Source organism: Scatophagus argus, chromosome 22 (assembly GCF_020382885.2).
Source record: "Scatophagus argus isolate fScaArg1 chromosome 22, fScaArg1.pri, whole genome shotgun sequence".
Lineage (NCBI taxonomy): Eukaryota > Metazoa > Chordata > Actinopteri > Scatophagidae > Scatophagus > Scatophagus argus.
In genome coordinates, this window is record NC_058514.1 from 13,234,040 (window position 1) to 13,246,900 (window position 12,861).

General features: G+C 40.3%; 1 protein-coding gene across 1 annotated transcript in view; it reads right to left on the minus strand.

Annotated features, from left to right (window-relative positions):
* camk1da (calcium/calmodulin-dependent protein kinase 1Da) overlaps positions 1-12,861 on the minus strand; it is a 55,087-nt gene that overhangs the window by 5,171 nt on the left and 37,055 nt on the right. The window contains exons 4-9 of the mRNA XM_046378785.1: positions 9,059-9,197; positions 8,551-8,677; positions 5,129-5,204; positions 1,864-1,976; positions 729-807; positions 538-625 (exon numbers count right to left, since the gene is read on the minus strand). Coding sequence (XP_046234741.1) covers positions 538-625; positions 729-807; positions 1,864-1,976; positions 5,129-5,204; positions 8,551-8,677; positions 9,059-9,197 — 622 coding nt within the window. The remainder of the gene's footprint in view (positions 1-537; positions 626-728; positions 808-1,863; positions 1,977-5,128; positions 5,205-8,550; positions 8,678-9,058; positions 9,198-12,861) is intronic.

The following is a 12,861-nucleotide window of genomic DNA, read 5'->3' on the forward strand; positions in this document are numbered from 1 at the left end:
TTTTACTTCTGACTATTTTTCCACACAATCAGTATACTGTTTCATCAGTAGGAGTGAGGTTATTTTAGTTATTTTTTTTTTAAAAAAAAGTCATCAAGTGATTTTTCATTTCATAGTAGCTTTGTAGTTACACAATAAAATCTGCTTTCGATGAACTTGCACTAGTGTGAAAATACCAAAATATGCTTTTCTGTTGCAGTTTATATTCCACGAAAAAAATCTGAGGTTCAAATATTACACAGGCTGAATGTACTATTAATATCCAGAGCTGGAAGGGACATACTGTGTGAAGATCACTTGTTAAAGACAGAATCATTTGTTTCAAGTCTGCACATTACTTTCTTTTCTTCTAAGAGCTTCAGGAGAAAAGTGGATGATGAAGGTTAATTACCGACTATGTGCTTGGCCAGGTTTTTAATACACAGTGATTCAGCTTCTAAAAACACAGGCAATCGTTTGAAGATCGAAGTGGAGCGATATGAAAGTCTGTTGCAATAGAGCCAAAACCACAAATAATAAACTGCAGTAAACATTTACCCTCCATTTGCTCTTGGCGAAGTTCTTTCTGATCTGTCGGCTGACTGACTCATGGATGTTCTTGCAGAGTGCTGTATCTCCAGCAATCCTGACACACACACACACACACACACAGAGAGTTAACACTGACTGTAAATCAATATCTATATTGATTTTATGCCTTTTTGTTAGCCTGTGTATGTGTCTCTCACCATGGGTGTCTGAGTGCCTGTTCACAGGTAAAACGCTTGGTTGGATCTTTTTCCATCAAACTGCCAATGAAATCCTTGGCTGGTGGAAAATAAAACATCAAAAAGGTCATGAAAGTCAAAGAAATTCATATTACAAAAAACACTCATAATGTCTGACATTTCAATCAAGTTGAACTGCTTGTGCAATGGTTAACCTGCACAAGCGCCAATTTTTTGCACCTGTAAAACACAATCTCCCCAAAAACACAAGATGAAGAGTCTACAGTCACGCTAGAGACAGTGGTGCTGCTGTGCCACCATATTAACATCATCATGCTAACATGTTAGCAAAAGACAACATTGCCATAATGGTACAATGAGCAGGTATAATGTGAAGACAGTAACTTCACCATCTTAGTTTAGCATGTTGGCATGCAAGGATTTGCTAAGTAGCACTAAACACAATTTACAGCTGAGGCCAATGGGAACACCGTTATTTGAAAGCTGTTAAGATTCATTGACTGGCAACCATGACGGTCTGTATAAAAAAACCATCCAATAATTGCCGATATGGTTCAGTCTGACATTGTAATCCAGACAGCTAAAAACTGTCTGTCTTAAAATTAGTTTTACAACAAGCATGAAAAGTGTCACCACATAACTGCATTTTCAGTTGACGTCAACCTGGATTGAACACACAAAATTGGTTTTATGAGGTTCTTAAACATCTGCAAAATGCAGCTACCCCATGTCTGGCAAAACCCTACTAACTCTGGTTTGGATGTTTTCCATTTCTTCTGACAGCACATTAATGTTATTTTATCCCCATCCGCAAACATAAACACACACACAGAGAATTGGATTCTTGTAAAGATTTCCAGCAAACACAAGCTGGTTTTAATGCCAGGCTTCACACATACCTGTGGTGGTGACTGATGTCTCCAAACACTCATGTGCACACATGCGCTAACACACACACACACACACACACACGCACACACATTCATTCCAGGCAGATGACATCAGAGTCCATGTGTGTGTGGGGGGTGGTGTGTGGTCCATATGTGCCACATGGTGGACAGAGGAGGAGAAATAAAATGGTCAAGGATGCAGAGGAAGGAGGACAAGGAGGAGGAGAAAGAAGACAAAGGCTCACCAGAGTCCGATATGTCGTCCCAATATGGTGCATCAAACTCGTAGTCGGCTTTCAGGATCTGTTCAAACAGCTTGGAGTCGTTTTCATCGTAGAACGGAGGGTAACCACACAGCCTGCAGACAGGAGGTTCACTCAGTCAGCCATTCATTCTGTGATTCACCGATTCATCGATCAGCTCAGTCAGTGTTTACATTCATTTAGTCTGTTCAGTCATTTTTTAATTTATATGTACTGTATAAGTCAGTCATTTTATACTGTTCTGATTAATTCCTTCATTTACTGACTGATTGATCTGTGAAGTCAGTCAATAAATGATTAATTCATTCACTTAAATTAGTGTATAATTGTATAAGTGATTTGTCAAAAAATAATTATCAAAGATTTTGATCGCTGATCTCAAAATAAATTTTTTCTTTATTTTACATCACTGCAAACTGAATATTGTTGGGTTTTGGATCGTTGGTTGGCTGGTTGGACAAAACAAATTATATGAAGATGTTAATGCAGGCATTACTTTTTCCCAGTGCCAGTTTTATAGACCATACAAGTAACGTTAAAAATAACTGACACATTAATTGATACTGAATAAAAATTATATTTGCAGCCATATGTTGAATAAGGTATAGGAATAGGTATTTCTATTTTTCTATATTTTTATATAGTTATTATATATATATTTTATATATATATATATTCACTTTTGGTAACAACAGTCAACAGTTATATTGTCATGTTAAGACATGACAATATAACTGTTGACTGTTTTGCTGATAATGTATTTGATTATTCTATCCAAACTCTTCTCTGAATGGAAATGGTTTCTTTTAATTTTGTGTGTTTGTCAAGGGTGTTTTGTCCTCATTTGCGGCACGGAATAAAGTGAAGTTAGCCACAGTGGGGGACAATTTACTTGTAGTGTTGGCAGTAGTTGGCTGTATCACCTTAATCGGGTTAACATGAGATTACTGGTTCCCAGTGTAGGTGAACACAAATTAACTGAAGCTCTGGTCTGATTCTCCATAATGAGCCAAGTGAACCAACAGCAAGGCTGCAAAACCAAAAACATCATCTGAACCTCATTAGTAGAGTTCTGGATGCACCAAGAGATTTTCATAAAAACTCATTAAAATGCCGTTCTCTCTCGATACACACATTGAGACACACACACACGGCAAAGAAAAAAGGAAGAAATATTCTGCCCGCTGTGAGGAAAGTAAGGCTTTCCATTTGTTTTTCTGGTGTCTCATTTGGTTAAAGACCAACCTGTCACTCAGTTAACTCTCCACTCCATCGAACACACTCATAACACCCACACACACAAAAGCATTCAAACGTACACACACACACACACGCAGGTTCCTCCTGGTGTGAAGAGATGTTTCACTTTTGTTTTTCTGCTTTCACGTTTGGTTGGAGACCCGGCCGTCATTTACTATCCATCCCAGTGAACACACACACACACACACACACACACACACACACAATCCCAGGTGATTATCATGGCTGATTACCTGATGTGATCTTTCCACCTGAGCAGCAGCTAAAAGCTAACGAGGTCTGAATCCCAACGCTAATTGTGCTAATTGCCAGCAGGGAGCCCCCCCCTTACACACAAACACACTCACGCATTGGGATGCCTGCTGCACCCACCCTTATTTTACTCACTTTTATTAAAAAAAAGCTTAATTTAACATGTTTATAGAGATATAAAGACAAACAGACACACACACACGCACACACACACACTCAGGCTGAGACAGAGAAAAGTTTAGACCTTTCCTTCTTGCACTTCGCATGCTCTGCATCACAGAGCTGACCCTGCTGCTGACATTCTGACCTCTGATGTGACCTCACGCACAAGATAATAATGTGTCTGTCAGGTGAAGCACACGCACGCACATGCACGCACATGCACACACATGCACATACACGTAAATAGATACAGATGGAGAAACACACACCCACATCTTAAAACAATTAAGGCTGTGGCTTCGTGCATCAATAGCTTTGTATACACATTAGTGGTCATGCTCTAAAGAAAGAGAGAGACACACACACACACACACACACATAAACCTAACCAGAGAAAACCAGATATTGTTGTTTCTACGGTATCCTCAAACGAGTGCGCACATGCACACTGTCACTTGTGGGAAGAGTTGGAGGTGACGCAGCAGAAGAAAAACAAAAAGCAGAAGAAAAAGAGGACCAGCCTGCAGCTCCATATCCATACAAGGCCATTCAGCAGAGCTCCATCTGGCTCCGATGACGGCACCCAAGCAACATCACCATCAACATCTCTCTCTCTCTCTCTCTCTCTCTCACACACACACACACACACACACACACACACACACACACACATGATACAAGTGTTCAGCATGAGAGCAGAGTTATGCTGAATGCAGACATTAGCAAGGCTATCACTGCTAATTCTTATTGCAGTTGCTATTGAAATACAAACCATTGCTAAGCATCTTAACTTAATCTTAACCATCACTGACTGAATTTGTAATACATCACAACTCATCTGGTGGTTTTGTCTCAGGTGAGTTATTCTGTGCCATGTGTGTCTGTTACACTGTTTCCTACACGACGAGGCAGACTGATGTGTAACTGCCAGCGTCTTTTTTCAGTTCCTCACAATGAGGTTGTACTAGCACAAGCAGCAGCATGCGGCCACCGAGAGAAAAAACACACAGGATGTTTTTCGGAGGACATTTTTTTGTGTGTGTGGCAATTTCAAGCTCTTTGAATTGAAAACATCCAAACTTTCCAGAAAAACGCTGGGATTATATTATTACCATCACTCTTTTTTTCAGGCAACCAATCATATATGAGATGGGATGGGAGTTGCTTGCTCTGTCTGTATCTGTCTGTCCTGACCTTTATCGGACTGACAGAGACAGAAATCATAACAGAGATGGAACTGACAGAATCAAAACTGATCACCTGCTTTGTTTTTAATTCTCTGGAGTTTCACAGCCCATCTGAAGTTTTTACATGCTCTGCACAACAACGCAGGTGTTACCACTTGTTCTGGTCAATTAGACTTCTGCTCAACTTAAAGAGGAAGTCCGAGTCAGATTTTCTTAATTGTCGTGTTCTCGGCACAGAACCAAGTGATGTGTTCAGCCCACTTGATTATCTGACATAAGGTGTTTAATAATGTGAAGCCTGTGCTGAGAAACTCAGTCGGGCTGCTTGGTTAAACCCACCTGCTGTACAGGTTGATGTGATACAGAGGGGATGGGTCGGTACTTACAGGATGTAGGCGATCACTCCAATGGACCAGCAGTCCACTGCTTTACTGTATGGCTTCTGGGCGAGAACCTCTGGAGCTGAAAGTGAAAGAAAACATGGGTTAGACTTAGGTACTTGTTCTGGCTACGCAGAATTTTTGCTACTTCTAAACTGTCCTGACTCCATTTTGCAGTAGCCTGGTGTTTAACTTAGCTTAAATCTGGATTGTGTTTTCAGAAGCATTTTACTTTGTTGTCAGCTTGAGGTCTAGTTAAAAGTGTTGTGTGATTTTAATATGAAAATGAAGCCGTTTTATGAGCCTGAAAACGGAAAAAATATGCAGACTCTCCACCTCGGTCCAAATTAAAATCACATGTCAGTTTCTTTAATGATGGGAAAATTCCTCCAGGAGGTACAGGTTCTCATGTCTGAAAAAGACCGCGAACTATCTAACCCAAAGGCAGGATGGACCCAAACCAGAAACCCAAACAAGGCAATGATGTCGTGATTTACAGACTTTATTTTCTTGAGAGACATTTAGTCTTCTTCCTGCATCTCAAGTGTTTTGCAGATCAGACATATTTCTGCTGATTCCTCCCCTCTGTCGTTATCATCATGTACTACTGGTGTGTGTAAGGCAGACTGGCCTGGCCTCACCTCCCTCTGCAGCTCATTACAGAGCTTCGGATGGAGCAAATTACTGATGACAGTGAGCTCCCCATAACATCACCTCACACACACACACACTCACACACAGAAGAAATAACACTCATATCTGGGGCAAAATATAAACTTTGTACATGTGCTGAATCGCAGTGCTTAGCTGTGTTTATAGGTCTACTCTGACTCATTGTGAAGGTGTGTGTGTTGTTTTGCTGGATTTAGAATTAGGACATTTTTACACAATGAGGTCATTGTGCCTGGTGCTCACTACTCCAACAAGTGAGTTTAGAGTGAAATGCGCTGATGGAGAGTAAATTTATAAAACAGTGGAGTTAATCTAAAATGTTTTTATGACTCTTTAACTCTAACTTGATTTCTGTTGCTAAATTCTCTTTGCTTGACGTATCAAACACTGTGTGAAAGCTCGCCATCTTCGGACATTTCGTTTCAGTCGTTTCAGAGTCTCTGCTTTGGTTATTTTAGTTGTTCTGTTCCAAAAAAACCTGCTGTTGTTGTTGATTGTGTTGTGCCAAAATTTGTGTCTCATCGACATGAGTTTTCAGATGGTTTGTCTCATTGTTCTTTTGTTCTTTTCTATTTTTTAAGATGCGTTATTAAATTCTATCTGAAAGGTGCCCTTTTATGGCCAGTGGATATGAAATTAAAACTTAACTCAGGTTCATTACAATTCTATTTTTTACAACAGAATAACAGAAACAAAAATAAAATACATTAAAATAAATTAGGAAGGTCACTGGAAGGTTATTTCAGTGGAATAGTTTCAGGTGTAATATGTATTATAGTCAATCTATTTCTAGTTTTACAAAGATTTTCATGACTGATTTAGCTGATGTTTAGGCAGGACTTGTACCACTAAATGGTACTTGGACAACTTTAATTAGATGATTTCATTTCCTTTCTCCTTTTTAGGAGGGAGGAAGGAAGGAAGGAAGTTCAATTTCAGTTTGGGTTCATGGATTACAGTGAACTGTGGCATCAGTTGATGAATGGATGTCAATTTGCTGTAAATATTTGCTGACACTGAAACGTTCAAAATTAGTTCCACAGATTTTCTGCCAAATTTGATTCCTGTTGGAGAACTCTATGGAGGCAACATTGTGAATGGAAGCTCTTTGTAATTACAGGAAAACAAAAGCCAGAGTACTCATGCTCATCGCTGAGGTCTGGTTTTCATTTAGTGCGTTCTGTGATATTTTTAGATACGCAGTGTCTGGAGTGGAAATGCCTTTTGGCCCAGCAAACCTCTGCAGGAGGGCGAGGGTGCTCAGGTTCGAGGGTGAAGCCCAAAACGAGCTTGGGTGTGTATGTGTGTGTGTGTGAGAGGGATAAAAAGAGTCATACGACGAAATAGAGATTTGACCATTTAAAGTCAGATCCTGGCTGGTGTGATTTTTCTGAGATTTTCTGAGTGTGTGTGTGTGCCTCTGCATGTGCATATCTGAAGCATTTGTGTGTTTAGTTAAACTCAAATTTCATGGGTTTTAAAATAATAAATAAAGAAAAGCCGGTAGTTTATAAGCAACTGATGTAACTAAAGCTTCTAAAAATACTGAACTGTCACACAACATAAATTCCAGCTGGGTTTAGTAAAGCTGGCCTGGTGGGGGTGCTATAAATTTAATTTCACAATTTAACAAAATGTTATTTATGTATCTCTCTCTGTCTGTATTTCCATGACAGATTTGTTTATGTGAGAGTTCATACAATGTTTGTCTGAACAACCAGCCTGTTTGTGTTCCAATATGGACATGAGTCCTGTCAACACTGAACATCTGTCTCACATAAAACACACACACACAGGCAGATGGACAAATGCACAAATAAAAAATAAAAATATATATGAAAGCATGTATACACACATGCACACACACACCAGTTCTCTCTGGCTCCATGTTTATTCTGCAGAGGGGGCTGGTCTGTCAGGGAGTGATAAGCATGATTGGCGAGCATATGTGCTAGTGAACCACACACACACACACAAATATACATATACACACACAATGCTCCAGATCACAGCGAATGAACAAAGATGATGTAGGAGGCATAAACGTGTCAGATGGAAACAACATGTGCTCTTTGAATTTTTCATGTGTCTTGTTGGATTGAGGCCTGCAGAAATCCAAGCCCAGTTCATGTTGACACTAACATGATATGACACATTGAGAAATAAAAACATGACATGGCTGATACGAAGACAAAATCAATTTCCTGTTTGCTGAACTTGTTTATTTGTTTTCAATCATTAGCTCGTGAGCTTCAGTCTTTTCACATGATATGACGTATGAAAGCATCAAGTGCTTATTTAAGATGCTTTAACACATTTCTGCTTTTAAAAGGGTCAGACTAAAACAACAAAAGAGAGTATTTTCAACCAACTCACAGAGTTAACGTTAGCTTAATTAGCGAGCTAGCTGCAGCTGGAAACATCTGCTAGCAATGGCTGTCACCGCAGCTGGTAAATTGATTCTTGCCACCTAGAAATGAGTCACTGGCTTTTGTGTGTCTGAAATCAAGGTCCCATTGTTTTCTAAATTACTAAGAGTTTCGAGTGGCTTCATATGTGCCATGTGGCAATGAAAAGCTTGCAGGTGAAGCAACAGTAACTAAAGAGGCTCAGTGACTGGTTAATTATCTCCTGAGAAATGTTTGTTTTTGTTGTTTTGTTTCCAGGACACCATAAAGGGGTGACTTTTTTGGGGAAGAAAGTAAAAGAAGAATTACTACAGACTGTTGGAGGCCAGGGGAGACTGACTAACTTACCCACGTATCCCGGCGTGCCACAGGCAGTGGACATTACGTCACCACTGCCTTCCATCTTGGAAAGGCCAAAATCGCTGATCATGATCTTTGACTCATCTTGGGGATTAAAATACAGCAAGTTCTCTGGCTGAGAGGGGACAGAGAGAAAGAGATTTTAAATATATGGTCATTTTGGTCAATTTGTTAAGAGCAGGGTGTCAAGTGAAAGAAAAATTTGAGCAACTAATAAAAATCCAACTTTAAAACTGACAGACACAACCCTGTTTTCCTCTACATTATACACTGTTCTGGTTTATGGAGGTCGCTCTGTCCAATCCGCTCTGTTCCAACAGCCGGCACGCGCCACGCTGACCCACAATGCACTGCGTGGGTCAACCCCCTGCCCTTATTGCTGCAGTGAATCACAAGCTGTCAAGTGAGAATGAACCGCTCGTGTGGATTGAAAATGTGGGAGAGGTGTGTGGGTGTGTGTGTGTGTGTGTGTGTGTGTGTACATATGCTACTGTACCTTCAGGTCTCGGTGTACAATGCCCATCTTGTGCAGGTAGTTCACAGCGTCCAGGACTTGTCGGATCAGCTTGCTCGCATCTTTCTCTGTGTAGAAACCTTTTTCCACGATTCGGTCAAACAGCTCGCCGCCGGACACTCTGCACAAGAGAGATGTGTGTGTGTGTCAGTGTGTGTTTGTTAAAATCACTGGCAAACATGCACACACTCTGCCGTGCCCACACACACACACACACACACACACACACACACACACACTGCAATAACACTTAACAGGCTGGCAAAGGGTTTGCTTGGTTGAGACTTCTGGTAATTTATGAGCTGTAGATGTTTCCAGCAGAGAGTGTGTGGAAGCTGTGAGCTGTGTGCTACCTCTCTCTCTCTCTCTCTCTCACACACACACACACACACACAATTTCACACAAATAACACTGATGTTCTTCAGTGTTTACCACGTTTACCATACTCTCTAACATGTTCATGTTATTTTTGAAAGTAATAGGAACTGGAAGATTTATGCATGTGTTTCCTTTTAACTTTTACACTGACTCCTCTCTGACTTTGACACATTTTCTGACCTTATTCTGTTTCTTGGGCAGCTGCCAAAAATTCCAGAATATCCCGTCATTATTCATAAATAAACACGAAATCTATTTTTAAAATTGAAATAGCAGCAGAATAGTCTTAAACCTTTGGACTGCATTGAGGCACTGAGAAGGAAGTCGAGCTGAAATGCACAGATGTATGTGTTTGTTTGTGTGAGTTTGGGTCTATGTATGTCATAAAGGTGAAAATACTTCACGATTTTAGCGCGGATGATTAAAAATTTTCCCAGACATAAGTCCAAAAGCTTTGATTACGGTAGTTATACTTTCATGTGCTGATAATTAAACATAGCGATTAGACTGGTATCAGAAATGAATAAAATTCCACTACCTTTGCAGCAGCAGTAGGAAACACACTGCAAAAAATGTCTGACTTCAGTATTTGTGTTTCATTCTTAATGTGTAAACAGTTCTAGAAAGCAGTCAAAGCTTGCATCAAAATACTCATATACAGACATATTTGCAATGCAGCTCTCTGTTGAAGCAGACAGAATGAAACCCATCAATGCTGAAAAAGAAAAAAAGAAAGAAAAACACATAAAGTTCATCTGCAATTCATTTCTTCCCTCTGGCAGATTCTTTCAGTGTTTAGTTTTATGTTTATTGACTCCAGACCACATGAAATGACTTGTTCAGGTATAGATACAGTATGTGCAGGTGGGAAGTGGCTCACTGTCTGATGTACAGACACACAGCTCCCCCTGCTGGACGATAACCTCCACCTTCACCTCACAATATCATCTGATGTTTGAAGTGGAGCAAAAAAGTGCCAATATAAGTGAGTAGTGTGAGTAGTAACTGCAGCAACACAGCAGAAGTAATTTTAATAGTACCACTAATAATAACAGTAGCACTAGGAATAGAAGCAACCAATAAACCTTCTAGTAATCTCTATCTTTTGCGTTCTTATACTTTGTGCTTTAAAGGATAATGAAGGACACATGCAGGCATCTGCACACAATCACTAATACACACTAGTGGCCACAAATGTGCACATACACAACACAGGCACACAAGAACGCACAAAGGCAAACATGAGCATGGACACACACACACAGAGTGTGTCTGTGGGGCGTCGTCACGGCGACGGATCAGATTAGAGCCTGTGGAAGTTAAACTCTAATGAAGTTTCTGAAAAAAAGAGATCAGAATTAATTGCTAATCCTCTCTCTCTTCAAAGAGGGCAGCGACGCGTTGGGTTTGAGAGGCAGTCATGTCTGGGAACGACAAGAAAAGGCTAAACATGCACACGCACACACTCACGCGCGCACACACACACACACACACACACACACACACACGGCAAAAGGGAGATCAGCCACCAGGCTGCATGGTTGCGTAAGCGTTTGCGTAAGGAGACCATGGCAATCAGACAAGAGCACCCACACATGAACACACAGACACACACAGATATACACACACACACACACACACACAAGCACAGATTTAAAGATGCGAGGGCAGAACCACAAACACATATACTCAAATGCCCAAAGACAAGCATGAAAAACACAGACATACACATACAAGGTCACACACACACACACACACACACACATATCAAAGGCAAACACATACAGTACACACACAGTTGACACAATGTCACACACACACAGCTAGTATTGCAATGCTAAAGGATTCTCAAATCATGTCTATTCAGCTTCTCTCATTACACAAGAAAAAGAGAACAATCGTAAAGAGGTCAAAGGTCACCCTGACAATTTATGAAACTCCCAGGCTGTGTGCAAAATCACTCCATATACACTGCAGAGTACTGTATGTACTCTCCACCATGTTACTGTAGTGTCTGAGTGTAAAATGTATACTCTACATAACATACAAAATGCAGTTTCCCAGGCACATTGTGGTTTTCTGATAAGAATCCCACAATGGAAATGACATAAACCCAAAGCTGAACTGTCAGAGATGTGCCTCAGATGTGGCATGAAGGACGGCTCCTTAATGCACTGCACCCGGCTTGTTGCTCAAATATGACTCCCGTGACGCCTTGAGCAAGATCACATTAGTTACCTTTTCATTAGATCCTGAGCTTTGCTTACTGGGGAATTCCACGAGAGTCAGCAGATGTAAGTAATTCCCATATTAAATTTACAGAAAGTGTTTTACATGTGGCTGGGAAATGTACAGCAGCGCAGGGAAATCTCTCTTCATGCTTTATGTCAAATCGCTTCATGCAGGTAGGATAGGGAACAAACAAACAAAACAATCACACAATTCGTCAGATTTTATAGCTGAGAAAATAACTGTGTGAAGAAAATGATAAGAAATATACAAAATCTTAATTTACTGTGCATGGAGTGTGCATTATACAGTGAGTGGTGGCTGAGGAAATGAGGGCTCCAGTTTTGTGGCTCAAAATAAAGTAAGTTATTGACATGTAGTGCAAAGACAACAGTGCAGGTCAATATTAATCGTCCATCACAATGTTTCACTGTGGACATCACCAGGTACAAATTAAGTAGACAAACTAAAAGTTTAGGACAATATCTGCACCACCTGCTGTCGCTTGATTATCGGCTGATGGGGATCAACATGGGGATGTTTAAGTTTCTTTCTAAACTACACGGATTGTTATCTTTTGCTAATTTGCAATTCACACTACAAACAACATCAATATAAAGCTCACGTTGCACTCTGTTGCATCGATTTTCATAGCATCAAGGACTGATTGCCTCCCCGCGGTCGAGGTTACGTAAGACAAACTGTGGTGAACGGGAAAGGAGGAAACTGTCAGACTGCATTGATCTGCCGCACTGCAATTACACAGAAAATATTCAAAAATCCTTGTTCCTAAATGAGATTCCTGTCACCTGAAAAAAAGAAAAGCCTGACATCTCTATAAATGCACATAATTATAACAAACGGGGTTGCTTATTACAGTAATGACTGATACAAATTCATGTAGCAGAAAGGCACATTTTCATGTTTGCTGCAGCACTGATGAAATGTGTCATTAGACTTCACTGTCACATGTGACAGCAAATGGTGGACAGGAACACTTTAAGTTTCAGCAGATCAGTTCTGTAGTGATGAAACAAATGTGTAGCGCTTAAGGACACGGAACACTCCGCAGCACTGAGGCCAAATGAAAAGAGAGACTGAAGTACTCTTTCTACTGAGTCTTCTATATTTTAATATGTTTTCCACAGCAGAGCATTTCTTCGATTCTCTGTCTGAA